We start from the raw sequence: 13,636 nt of genomic DNA on the forward strand, positions 1-13,636 counted from the left end.
ACAACACCAAGAGAGTTAACTCCCTTGGCGGAGCTGCTAACGGGCCTTACACAGGGTCGTTACAATATGCTCTTTTTCAGTTCCTCTTTTTCCAGAAGAAACTTTGTGGGCTTGCAAAGTGTTATTTTGTTAGCGGAAAAGGTTTAAAGATGTTTCGATAGATAGTAAGATCGTCTTATGATGGTAGCGGATGAAGTTAGAGTTAAAGATGGTTTGAATGGTGGGTTGGTTGGATGGATAGAATGTTAGATGGATAAATAGTACATAGGATGAGCCAGGGGTAATTCAGCAGGGTGGGTAAAGAATCGGTTGGTTGGTTAACTGGATGAGATTTGGAGTTACAAAAAGCTTAATAGTTTTAAAGGTTTAATGGTTATCAGAACGTTTTTATCATGGTTGATGATGATTTTCTGGGTAGTTGAAAGAAAGTGAGATAAAGGATAAAAGATGGTTTGGTTGTTTGGATGGATGGTTAGTTGGTTGGTTGGTTGGTTGGATGGATGAATGGATAGGTGACAGAGGGGATTTATAGATAGATACATACAGTTAAGAGGTTAATCAGTATGGATTATACTGAGTGAAATAGTAGTGACTGGTGAAAGGAAGCGAATGATGCTAGGTAGTTAGAGATAAGGTTGGGAATATAGAAGGTTAGATAGATAGTATGTTAGAAGGCCATAGATAGATAGGATGAACCTGGGGTAGTTTAGTGGAGTGGGTAGAGTTGGTTGGTTAAGTGTTTGGGGTAGAACTGGTAGCCAAGAGAGTGCATTGTTGTATAATGATTCAAATAATGTGTTCTGCAGGTCTCCTGTTGATTTTATTCAAGGGTTCTAAAAGCTCCATAGCAGTTGCAGTAACAATGGGGCACTCAGAACGTTGGCCTAAATCAACATTCCGCTATGTTAAAAGACAGAAGTTTTTGAGACACAAAAAGCTGAATAGTGTTAAGTATTGTAGTAGTTTGAAATTGAGTTGAAAAATGAGTTCATATAAATTGTATATAAATGTGAGCAACTCAAGTTACACATCTCTTTGGCTCAGTTGATAGAGCATGGCGCTAACAACGCTTAGGTTGTGGATTTGATTCCTGCTGAGACCATATATACTGAAATGTATGCATTCACTGCAATGTAAGTCACTTTAGATAAAATCGTCAACTAAATGGCATATATTATTATATTATCTCTGCAGTTTCAAGTTGGATTGGTGTGAATAGCTTAAAAGCTGTAGGAGTAGCATGCCGGATCATATTGAAGCAAGCCCACTAATAACGGCCAACACTCTTGATCAGTGTGATTTATGACTCCTCTCCAATTCATAACATTTATTGACTGACCTGTCAAACTGGAATGCTGTTTTCTGACAGATTGAGTAACTGGCTCTAAATACTGGACAATTTATTGCCATTAGATCTTATGAGGGAAGATTCTGTCACTCAAGAGCCCAGACACGGACACCGGTGTGAATATCTTTGTGAGACCGCCACCTTGTGGGGATAGTTAATCGACAGCCGTGTTGCACAGCATTTAGCTGTGTCTAGCATTACACATGTCCCTTTATGCTCTTATTAAAGATAGCATTAATTTAAATGTAGGGATTTTTTAATAAATTCTATTAAGTTAACAAAGAGACAAGGAGGACAAAAGACATTAAAAAAAAATCACAACTTAAGTTTTATTCAATCATTCACATTTGTGAAACCCTTCCATTCTCAAATGGCAAGATTAGTCAATGCACTACAAATATCATATGTTACATTTTTAAACGTTATTCTTGAGGCCTTTAATCCTCCGTGACTTCTACAACATTGACTGTACCCCACCCAAAACAAGACAGTACAGATTTACCAGATTCTAAACGCCCAACAGACACGGGCCCTGATTTAATCTTTCATCCATTACAATATGCCTTGCACATTTACGGTAAAAGTTTTGCACCTAGAGCAAACTAAAACAAAACAAAATAAAAACATAACATATATAAGGATACAGCACTTTTTACAAAAAGGTAAAATGAAATAATACAAATTGTTGAATGTACAATATGTACCTGAACCAACAGGGCTTTTTTTTTTTTTTTTCACAGCAAACAGGTTTGCCAGACACATTCCATTTTACTCCTTTGGAAAAACAAAATTATAGATATGGATGCACAATGCAGGTGGGCTGTTGGGACACTTTAGAACTCATAGGCAGCTCTCAAAGCTGAGAGGGTGAAAAGGATGCTGTTCGGGAGGTTTAAGAGGGGACAGGAGCATAGAGCTCCTTTTACAGTTATATCAATGACACTTTCTGGAATGTCCAAAAGGCTCTGCCAGCGTATAGGTACGGCGATGAAAACAGAGTCCGTTCAAAAATGTAAAAGACTGGGATTTTAATCATCAAACTTGATCTTCTTGCCCTGGGGCTTAGCGCCAAATCCACCACCCCCTCTTCCACCTAGAAGGAGAAAAAAATACATGCAGTCATTTTATCTAAAGTTGTTTGATTGCAGTTGACATTCAGAGTACAAAGGTCAGTTACACCTTTCCAAAATTTGATAAATCGACCAGATCAGCACTTCACCATCTTTGTGATCTACATGGGGCATCAAATAATTGCTTGCATTATATCTGTTCCAAAAAAATTGCTGCTACACAGGAAAGCTAATAACTTCAGAGCTAAAAGCTCTACCCATTCCATTACCAATAACTTCCCCTAACAGTATGAAACACTGAATCAAAAAAGCATATGTCTTACCTCCGAAACCGCCACGTCCCCCTCCACGGCTACCGCCTCTTCCTCCCCTGAAGCCACCTCCACGGTCACCGCCCCTGCCGAATCCTCCTCCACCACGGCCCCCTCTGCCACCGCCCCCACGACCTCCGAATCCGCCCCCACGACCTCCGAATCCGCCCCCACGGAAACCGCCGCTTTCACCCTTGGGCTTGGCGAAGTCCAGGGACACCTTGTTGCCGTCAATCTCGCCATCCTCCATGGCCTTCTTTGCAGCCTTGCAGTCATCTTCGTTATCAAAGTCTACAAAACCAAACCTGCAGGGAGGGGGAAACCATTTAGGAAAACTAGTTTAGAATGGTCTCAGTGACTGACAATCATGTCAATAAAATAAAACAACTCAGCTGTGCCACAAACAATTAATGTTACAAATTCATAACTGGCCATATCAGTTCTAATGGAGTCACTTTGTCTCACATCAGACATGGGCAACTCCCACTTAGGTCAAGGTAGGTGCCTGTTTGACTGTGATTTGGCTCTACTTCTCGTGCGAATCCATACAACGTCACTGAACGGACAGAGAGGAGCTCATGAGAAGAGTGTGTGGGTTGTTGGGGGTTGTCAAGGGTAGCATTGGGTGTTCTCCACTTACCCTTTCGACGAGCCTGTGTCACGGTCTGTAACAATTCTGGCTGCAACTGCGCCCTCAAACGAGTCTCTGAGCGTCTGGTCTGTGGTGTCCTCATTAAGTCCTCTGACAAACAGGGTTTTTGTGGGACCTGATGGCAAAGAAAAAAAAAACATTCATTCAATCATGTCAAATACAGGAGCCAAGACTAACTGGAATTAATCAACTACTCAAGTTTACTTTTGTGTCTACTAAGTTGAAGATTTACCATCAACAGACACTGGTCTAACCTAGCATCTATAACATGCGTCTAGGATTGAGGTATACATACCAGAGCCTCCCCTGCCTCCGTCTGGTTTCCCTCCGCTGTTCTGGCTGAACTCTAGCCGGATCTGCCTGCCCTCGATCTCAGTGCCGTTCAGGGTGTCCAGTGCCTCCTTGGCTTCGTCTGCACTCTCAAACTCCACAAAGGCAAACCTGGGACAGGGACAAAAAAAAAGGTTGAGGAACCCAACTTAACACTTAGAGGGGTTTGTGGATCATTCGATTTAGTCAACTTGCTTTACATCAGACATGGGCAATGCCTGCTTTGGAGCGGCAACAAGCAAAACAAAAACAAGCAAAATGAAGGTCTTGCAAATTCATAATTGACCACATCAGCGCTATTGAGTCATGGGCAACTCCCACTGAGGTCAAGGTAGGTGCCTGTTTGACTGATTTGGCTCGACTTCTCATGCAAATCCATACAACCTCACTGAATGGACAGAGGAGCTCATGAGAAGGCATGGGGGTGTAGTCTAAATCATAGAAGGTATGACATCTTTGAGATGCCATTCTACACATCAAAACTTCAGATATGGAAATATGATATGAAATTCCCTCTGACTAACCCTTTGGGTCTGCCGTTGTTCTGTGGTACTCTGATTGAAACAGCCTTTTCGAATGCGCTCTGGAGGGAGTCTTCTGTTGCACTGTAGGCCAGGTTGTTCACGATGAGAGTCTTGCTTGCAGCTGCTGGGGCGGCTGAGGGGGAGAGTCATGGGAAATGCACATCTTTGAAAGGTCTGCGGCACAGACCAAGTCAACACATGAGTATTAGAGAACAAGTTTATAATCTCTAGTTTCGCCTAATACAGGCCAGGTCCCATTTCAACACAAACCTGTCCAAAATCAAGCTAGGATGGGCAGAGATCAAATTAGATAATTTAAAACAATTTGGCAGAATCCAAGCCATATTGCTTTAACCCATCCAATGTTTTTAGATATACAAACTAAAGCAAATGAAGGCAATGCCCTCATGCTTCCTTCCAGACAAGACTAACTAAATTGCCAACATTGTCAGTGCCTACCTTGCGCCCTGCCTCCCTTCTGGCTCTTGTCGCCTGTGAAGTCAACCACAATGGAGCGACCCTGGACATCTGCACCCTGGGCCTCTCCCAGGGTCTTCTCTGCAATGGCCTCAGTCTTGAACTCAATGTAGGCAATGCTGTCAGAGACAAACCATGGTCATTTATACATCTCAGAGGCACTGAACGACAAGACGAGTCATTTTCAACAGGACATGGGCAAGCTCTTACCCTCTGTTGGAACCCCTCTCGCCGGCTGGTATCCTGATGTCTACTGCGTCCGCAAAGACTTCCCTCAGGTCATCTTGCGTGGCAGAGAAGGGGAGGTTCTTCACAAACAGCGTCCGTGCATCCCTATCTGTTGGGGGACAGTTCGTTGTAAGCATGTACATTCTGACAGTAATCAAAGAAAGAGCACAAAATAAAGATAAGTTCCATCAGAAAAACCTTACCTTTCTTGTTCTCCTGTGAGTTCTCTTTGCTGTGGGCCCTGTCCAGTTTCACCTCCTGCCCCATAAACTTCTTGCCGTTTAACTCCATGGCTTTCTGTAGTTCCTCCTCTGTGGCAAAGTCTACATAGCCGAATTTCCTGTTGGAAGAAACATAAGAGGTGAGCATTTGGTGGTATATGAATTTAAGTTCAAAGTGTGCCAGCGATTGAGGATAGAACCAGTAGACGGTAACACACTGGTACCGAAGACATAGCATTGGCTTTGTTATACCTCCGTACATTACATACACAAGTACTGAACAACTCAGTGTATGCCAAGAAATGGAGGGGGTGGGAGCTATTATTGACAACATTTCTGGTAGTTTTATCATTGGATCATCCTATCAAACTAACAGGCATAGCAAGTTCAGATTTGAAAATGTTATGTTCTTTACTATCAGACGTTTTTTGTTGACTTACTTGGATGCACCAAGTCGGACATCCTGAACTTCAAGGTTCTTCTTGGCGAAGAAAGCTGCCAGAGCTTCTTTGATTTCATCAAAGTCCGAGTTCGAATTCAGGTTTCCAACAAATAGACAGAATGCTAGAAAGGAAATGACTTTCAATTAGTTTGTTTGCATGTAGTGCTGCTATGGATACCGAAACTTTTCAACCCAGTCAGAATAAAAAATGAAGGTGACATCACATACATCAGTATTAAGTCCCTTGTTGTTCATCACTAGTAGTGGTTGGAATGTCAGTTTGTTTTGCATAAGTAGGATATTTAGCATTACCTTCACCATCTGATCTGGCCTTCTTCGCAGGGGGAGTTTCCTTCTTGCTGTCTGCCTTCCTCTTCGCAGGAGTCACTGGGGTCTCTGAAGAATGACAGAGCAAATTCAGTTCCATAAAGTTCCTTCATCAAAACATAACCAGCAGAGCACATTCACAGTACAACTCACCATCTTCCTCGTCGTCATCTTCCTCATCGTCATCCTCCTCATCGTCGTCATCCTCCTCCTCAGACTCCTCCTTGGCCTTGACCATGCCTGCTTTCTTTGCCTTGGCAGCAGGGGCTGGGGTGGTGTCCATTTCCTCTTCCTCAGAGTCTGAAAGGCACAACAGTAATGCATAGTCACAAAAAGCTCAACCAAACTACCATTTACTGACCCTGGATTAGTGCACATCAGAGAAATTATAAGAGTGACATCAAATACTTTCAGCATTAAGTCCCTTGTTGTTCATCATGTGTGCTTATGGCAAGTTGACATCTGCTGCATGTCAGTGAACAGACAGGTCTGTCATTGAGTAGAGTCTAGCTAAGTCAACATTAGTCTAACTTCCTTTATTAGCTTGGACTTGTCTGTGCACAACTCTCAAATGGCCCCATCCTTACCCTCTTCATCATCATCGTCATCATCAGACTCCTCTTCGGCAGGGGTGACCTTCACAGAGGGCTTGGCAGGTGCAGCCTTTTTGGGGGCTGGGGCCTCCTCCTCCTCCTCCGACTCCTCATCTGCAAATGTTCATGGAGAGGTCACTGGTACCGAAGACATAGCATTGGCTTTATTATACCCCTGTACATTACATACACAAGTACTGAACTCAGTGTATGCCAAGAAATAGAGGGGGCTCATGACTAGTTACTCAAACTATTAGTTAAGCCATTTCCAATGCATCTAAAATAAAATGGATCCCAGAATGTATGGAATTCCGTAAGATTACCAAGACAAAGCAGCATACAATCAAAGGCTTGCAATCATACCATCATCATCAGATTCCTCAGCCTTGGCAGGGGCAGCCTTTGCTGCCTTGGCTTTAGCTGGGGCTGCCTTGGGTGGGGGGGCTTCCTCCTCAGACTCTTCCTCTGAAAGAAGGGGGGGAATAACATCAGCCATGTAACCCCAGAGCAGAAGACTACAGTTGATGGGCTATCCTATTTAGTCTTTTTGGTAATCATTTATCAAGTGTTCCTATAGCAAGAATGCTGCTGTGTTAATTGCATTTCCACTGGCATGGCTGCAGTGCAAAGAATTCTCACCAGAGTCATCCTCATCATCATCCTCATCTTCACTTTCAGCCTTTTTGGCTACTTTGCCATTTTTAGCAGCTTTAGCTGGGGCAGCTTTAGCTGGTGTGGCCTTCTTTGCAACTGCTTTCGGTGGTGGTGTCTGCAAGACATGGATTGATGGTTAATGAAGCATACCTACACAGTAGAATATAACATGGATTTCAACATCAAGTCTAGAGGATGTGAGCAGTCCTACACATGTTTCCAATTCCAGTCTCACCTCTTCCTCCTCATCGCTCTCTTCTTCACTTGAATCCTCCTCTACGTCTTTGGGGGGTGGTGGGGCCTTTTTCTTTGGGTTTGCCTGTTTCTTTGATGCCTGTTAAATAAACAAAGCATATTAAGAATTGATTAATATTAGAAAACTGCGTAGCAATCAAATCACAGTGGTAAAAATGAAGGGTAAACTGACTTGAAATGGGCTACAAACGCATTACAAGCCATACCATTTACAATTCAGTGTACATATTAAATAAAATGGCAACGTCAGTCAACAGTAGGGCAAACCATGATTACATTTATTTCGTCGTTCATTAGTCTACATGTGGCTGAATTATAATCAGGCTGGCTATGTCCAGAGATCACACCTCGTGTGGCACAGGAGGCGGCGCACAACCCACGTGGAGCTAAGTCAGAAGTGTGGCTAGCTAGCCTGTAAGCTAATTAGCTACATACCGTAGACATGCCTGCTATTACCATATCATAAAGTGGCCAAAAGTCGATAACCGTATTCCCGCTTGTTCGCCACCGTCAAAAAGCCACGAGGGGAAGACGCCGACAGGCCAATTTTACGTAGCTAGACCTGTAGCAAGCAGCACGGAAGTAGTGAATCTCTTAAGACTAAAAGTGCTCCAAAATAATGTTTAATCATAAATGCGTTAATTATTGATATTACAATACACGTCCTAGAAATAACTACATTAGCTATCCAGTTAGTTTGCTCTGCAAATAACGGCTTGTCTGGCTGTAAGAGTACGGTGAAACTAGAGCATGCTTGATTCGCGAACGCGCATGGCCATTTTGGGCCGAACTAGCTTACGATAGTGCTAGACGACAAGGGAAACATGGCTGATCTGGGTCGAGAAGAAACACTGCCAGCTCGCCATTTGACTCACAATTGTTTTACACAATAAAGATGTGTGTTTGTCTGTAACGCAGGTTATACATAGTAAAAGAAATAAAGCTAGTTATAACGTTCGATTTGTTGTGAAGAATTATCAGCCAAACACATGCGCATTTCTCCGTGCCATTTTCTCACGTCGAGGTTAGCATCATTCGCAATGCAGGAACTTCATTTTGGATAAAATGCCAAGAGAAATCTCACGATAATGAGAATAATAGTGTTTCTTACCTTCGCTAATTTCACCATGGTTCTGCCGTGTGTGTCGTGTTTTGATAAAACACAAAATGGACGTTTAGAATAAGGTAAAAAAAAAAGATTACTGATATCTGCACGTGGCCCAACCTACTCTGTGGGACACTGAGAAAGAAAGACAGATACGTAGGAGACGCGCGGGTTACTTTCTTGTTCTGCGCGTTCACGGTACTCCGCCCACATAACATTTTCCTCCAGTCACAGATCAAATATTTGCATAGTGCCTACGCATCGACTTCACGTGCTCGCGGATTCGCACTTGATAAACAAGCAAACTATTTTTTGTAAATGGATAAACGAATCAGCATTGAGAATCACACGTTTGCTATTTTGAGTTTCCTTTGTTCGTTTTACTACCGTACACGACGATACCTCACTTTGAAACACAGCCACATGATATTTAAAAGCCCAATGTATAACAACACAGGCAAAGGTGGGCAGTCATGTTTTGTTTTGCATATCTTTCAACCATAAATACGCATAGTAGGTTACATCATTGATCAAAGATGGTGAGACAACATTTGACATGACTGAATAGCTAATTTGTATTAATCATTAGACAGCGCTGTTTTGATTTGAGCCACGTGGTGTCATCCAGCTGCGTATCCACCATGTGCTTCTAGAGACTAACGTTTCCCGATTCTCCACCCCTTTCCCTGAAATGTGCATTTGTACACTCCCCAACATAGTTCAAAAAGCATATTTCTATGCATGGGGTGGAGAATTGGGACAAGGGGTCAGTCTAAAAAAAAATTGGGGTTGTCCATTACAGTCAGGCTTTGTAGACTGGGCAGATCCCAGACCTCTCCTCTGACCATGCCCTTCTCTACACGTGATGTCATTATTGCTCTAATGTCAAAAAGCAGGAGGATGCTGATAATTGCCACTGTACTGTCATGGATGCTGGACAGCCTCCCAGATGGAGAATGAAAAAGGCTCCCAAGCGATTTTGGGCAGAATATCACAACCATGCTCTGATTAATGGCCTTCTATGTAGTGGAGACGCCACAGATTGTCATACCTGCCATCCTGGTTCATGAGGTACTGACCCAACTGCACAGCCTCTCACCCTTCATTAAATTGACATTAAGTAAGTGAATCAACCATACAACAGTCATCGTAAGTAAAGCGGAATGCGCACAAAAGGTTTTTCTAGTTTAATTTGCTCAATGACATCCACAACTGGTGTGAACAATGCTATGCATGTCAGAGAAAGTCACCAGTACCAAAACACCATGCTCCCATGGGAGGTGTGGCCACTGACATACTGGACTTACCAATCACCTCCAAGGGTCATAGATACGTTCTGTTTGTGGAGGACTACTTTCCAAAATATGTTAATCTGTAGGCCTATGCTATTCCTTATCAGAAAGTCTCTACTGTTGCTACTTGCCTTTTCAAAGAGTATATGATGGAGCATGGCATTATGGAGTCTTTACTAAGTTTGACAGCATGGTAGAACAATTTAACAGGACTCGTACTGACCAGGTGGCTAAGTCACTTCTGTCATGTGAGGGTGAATGGGATTCATTCCTGAAACAGGTTGCTTTTGCATGTAATACAAGTGTACATACAGGTTTACTCCCTACTTCCTTTTGGCCAGCAACATGGTCCGGGAAGCCAGAGTCCCAGTAGATGTTCTTTTAGGCCCTCTGACACAAGTAAAACCAGTGTGTGGATTTTGCTAGTTCCTTGTTTGTGGGCTTAGAGACAGCTTTCAAACAGGCTCTTGATAACAATGTCTGTGCCCATGAAAGACAGAAAGCTCACTATGACAAACAGATGAGACACAGGCCATATGAAGTTGTGGATGTTGAGTGGCTCAACGACCCCACAGACTGTAGGCTGAAACATGCTCCTCATTGCAAAGGTTCCTATCTTGTACAACATGGAATGGATATACTGGATGAGGTTGGTGTAACTTACCAGCTTTGCAGTCCTATGACAGGCTACTATACCATACCTGAGACTGTTCCCTCTATCTGGACTTCCAAAGACAGCTGTTCCCTTGATTCAGCACTCTGGGTTAGGGGACACTGCAATGAGACTCTATGTGAAACATTGAATGGTCCTTCCCAACACTCCAGTACATAACTGGAGGGCAGTATTGCGAGTGATGCTGAAAATGACTGTTCACCTGCCCCTGTACAGCATAAGTTTCACAAGCTATTTGCTACAGCTAATAGCTATTTGCTATTTGTACAAGCTACAGGCCTCCCACACGTCTAATGGACTATGACCTGGGGTAGCTAATGTGTGGTGAAAAAAATGGGTAGAAAGAAATACTGTTCAGGTTGTTAGTGTTGGACATAACTAATTGTTCTGTGATATGACTTAGCTGGTTAAGAGGCCAGAGTTTGCCAGCAACACTGCCATTCTTTCTTATGCTTTTTTTATGGCTACTGTTTATTGTTGATATGACTTGTATAAAATTCAGTTTATTCATGTATTTAATTGTTTGTGTAACAAGGACGTTACTACCAGATGGGGGGAAGCATGTAGCAGTTCAGATTGACTGACTGATTGTTAATACCTGGCTGCCTCCCTGCATGGAGCAGACAGGAAAGATGGACGGAGCGCTGAAGTTGTTGATGATTAAAAGGAGTTAAGGAGCATCTCCAAAAGTATGCACCGTGTCCTTGAGTTTTTGCTTTCTATTAGGTGATATTCACTGTAGGTATTCACCTATAAACTGGCCTGTGCTGTGATCTGATCGACAATTTATATTACAAATAACTGAACAGCTGATCTTAATTACAGACCCTTATGGTATAAAGATGAGTGAATCTGCAGTGCCCTGCTTAGGCCGAACTTATTGAGCAATCGTTGTGTTCCACATATGTAAATGTGGTAACATAGTAACCCCTAGTTTAAACACACCATTAGAATACTAAAATGATGTGTGAGAAGAGACCTAGGGCCAGATTTTTGCTCAATTTACACTTTTTGTAATGAGATAAAAAAAAACAAGGGAATGACACTTTCATGAAGATTCACATATTCTCCTAATTGTTAATCACTTATTGTATGTGACTAGCCTTAAAGATGAATCGATGAATCGAACAGATAAATCAATTAACGCTGTCGTTGACAACTGATTTCTGAAAAAAAAAATCTATATATCAGACCAAGGACAAGAAATTAAAAGAGGAATTACAACAAGAAAGTAAACAAAAGTGTTTAACTTTGGAGGCTCGGTTTAACCAATTAGCACCCATTTGTATGGGAATGGAAATGACACCTCACACCTTTGATGTGGTGGCCATCATTTCATTGTTAACTTGTAAAGTGCCCTACTACTCCACCACACACACCTGAGACTGTTCCCTCTATCTGGACTTCCAAAGACAGCTGTTCCCTTGATTCAGCCTTCTGGGTTATATATATGTTACACCTTTTATGTTTTATTCCCTTCTGCAAACTACATGTGCATAGCTCACACTTAAATCACACTTAGTAAACCGAACATTTTGTTCTTTAACTAGGCTATACTGTATCTCAACACTTTAGTAGTAATACTAGTACTAACTTAATATGTACTTACTGATGTCAGTCTTCATCCAAATTACTCTGCATCCAAATCAACATATTTTTCATCATATATCATCATATTTTTTACTACATTATAGACAAGATTACTCATATTCACTCTGATGAAAGGATATACTGTAGCAAACATGATCACTTATTCAGCCCCAGAAGGCATCATTTATTTACAAGATGAGATCAGTAGCACTTCACATAGTATGTTCACAATCTACAAGCACTTTGTCCTGTTAACCACAAAGAGGCAGCATTGCAACACAAATTCAGCATTGTAACAACATTTTCTTTCTCTGATAGAGAAACAATACAATGTTAAGTGTGCCAATGATATGCAATAATGTAATATGTTTACAATATCTATCATACATTTTAAAGGTAAGGTCTGTAATAAATATTGATTATGGTGTTATATTTATCAAAAATTGGTTTATAGAATTGCCATTGGACCTCCACACACCCAGTCGCATCGTATCCATAGATCATTTTGGAGGTTTGGTACTTTAAAACTAAGGATGACATGGTAATGGATTCATGATATATATTATTCATATTAATTATTCATATGTGCTATATAATTTAAAAATTAGCCATAATTTGAGGCACACAATTAGCAACACAGCTTCAGGAATGTTCCACTATAATGCAATACATATTTTACAAATCCTTTAGCTGCTCCCTTATTATAATGTGTCAGTAATATAGGGAACTGTATCTCACAGGTCTTCACTCCCAAATTGTTGTGAATTTAGCCAATATACCTTAACTTCCACTGAATATAGTCTGCTGTGGCACCAAAGCATCTATTGCAAAATAAACAGATGCTGATAATAAACAAACCAAGACCACAGTGTATTGATTTCTTCATTTATTTTCCATAACTCCATGGATATCCACCAAGATTCTACTTGAGGAGAGATCGAATGAATGATACTTGACATGTCTACTACTACTGTAGACGTAATATCATAGCAAATATTGAGACAAGGTGCTGAAAACCACGGCTGTAGTCCAATTATCTCCCCCTCTCCCCGCTGTGTGTACTCTTTAATTCCCCCTCATGGTTTTCAGTGGAATGGACCGGTGTATATCATACTGTATGGTAGAACCTCCCTCCTAAACATGATTGCACCAATCCAGTGCTCTTGAAGAGGAATCAACGAGAGTGCACACTTTAGGAAGGATGGTAGAGACAGTACCTATTCATACCTTTAACCATGGCTTAACCAGGCTTTAACCATGAAACATTTTCATCCCTGTTTTGTGGGAGTTGTAGCCTACCATGAGTTACCATGCCTGAGAGATCTAAGCAGTCGACTGTAGCCACTGTATCAAAAAAAAGGTTTATTAGCCATCACAGTTACCTTTGGAGTGCGGTGCGATGACAACCAGGTTTGTGACAAATATGTATTATATAATGTTTTACACATTTAATAATGCTATTTCCTTGTTGTATAGTTTAGAAATGTTGAGTTTATCATATTCAGACCTTTCACACAATATTGATCACCCCTCAACATTGGCCT

The 13,636-nt window shown here is 41.6% G+C and overlaps 1 protein-coding gene across 1 annotated transcript; it reads right to left on the reverse strand.

Annotated features, from left to right (window-relative positions):
- Positions 1–1,648: 1,648 nt before the first annotated feature.
- Positions 1,649–8,691, reverse strand: ncl (nucleolin). The gene is made up of 16 exons (XM_083671794.1): positions 8,544–8,691; positions 7,413–7,511; positions 7,163–7,292; positions 6,887–6,988; positions 6,518–6,637; positions 6,084–6,230; positions 5,916–5,999; positions 5,602–5,725; positions 5,144–5,280; positions 4,923–5,049; positions 4,695–4,831; positions 4,236–4,368; positions 3,677–3,822; positions 3,370–3,496; positions 2,742–3,034; positions 1,649–2,441 (listed from the first exon to the last, which is right to left on the reverse strand). Exons 1-16 carry the CDS (start codon positions 8,559–8,561, stop codon positions 2,377–2,379), a joined length of 1,989 nt encoding a protein of 662 aa, XP_083527920.1. The 5' UTR covers positions 8,562–8,691; the 3' UTR covers positions 1,649–2,376.
- Between the last annotated feature and the right edge of the window lie 4,945 nt (positions 8,692–13,636).

Source organism: Argentina silus, assembly GCF_951799395.1.
Source record: "Argentina silus genome assembly, chromosome: 6".
NCBI lineage: Eukaryota > Metazoa > Chordata > Actinopteri > Argentiniformes > Argentinidae > Argentina > Argentina silus.

Excerpts from the sequence above, each read along its gene's own strand:
- ncl (XM_083671794.1), bottom strand. Across the intron at positions 5,726-5,915 it reads GGCCAGATCAGATGGTGAAG|CATTCTGTCTATTTGTTGGA; the intron begins GTAATGCTAAAT and ends TTTCCTTTCTAG. Across the intron at positions 3,035-3,369 it reads GACACAGGCTCGTCGAAAGG|GTTTGGTTTTGTAGACTTTG; the intron begins GTAAGTGGAGAA and ends CCCTCCCTGCAG.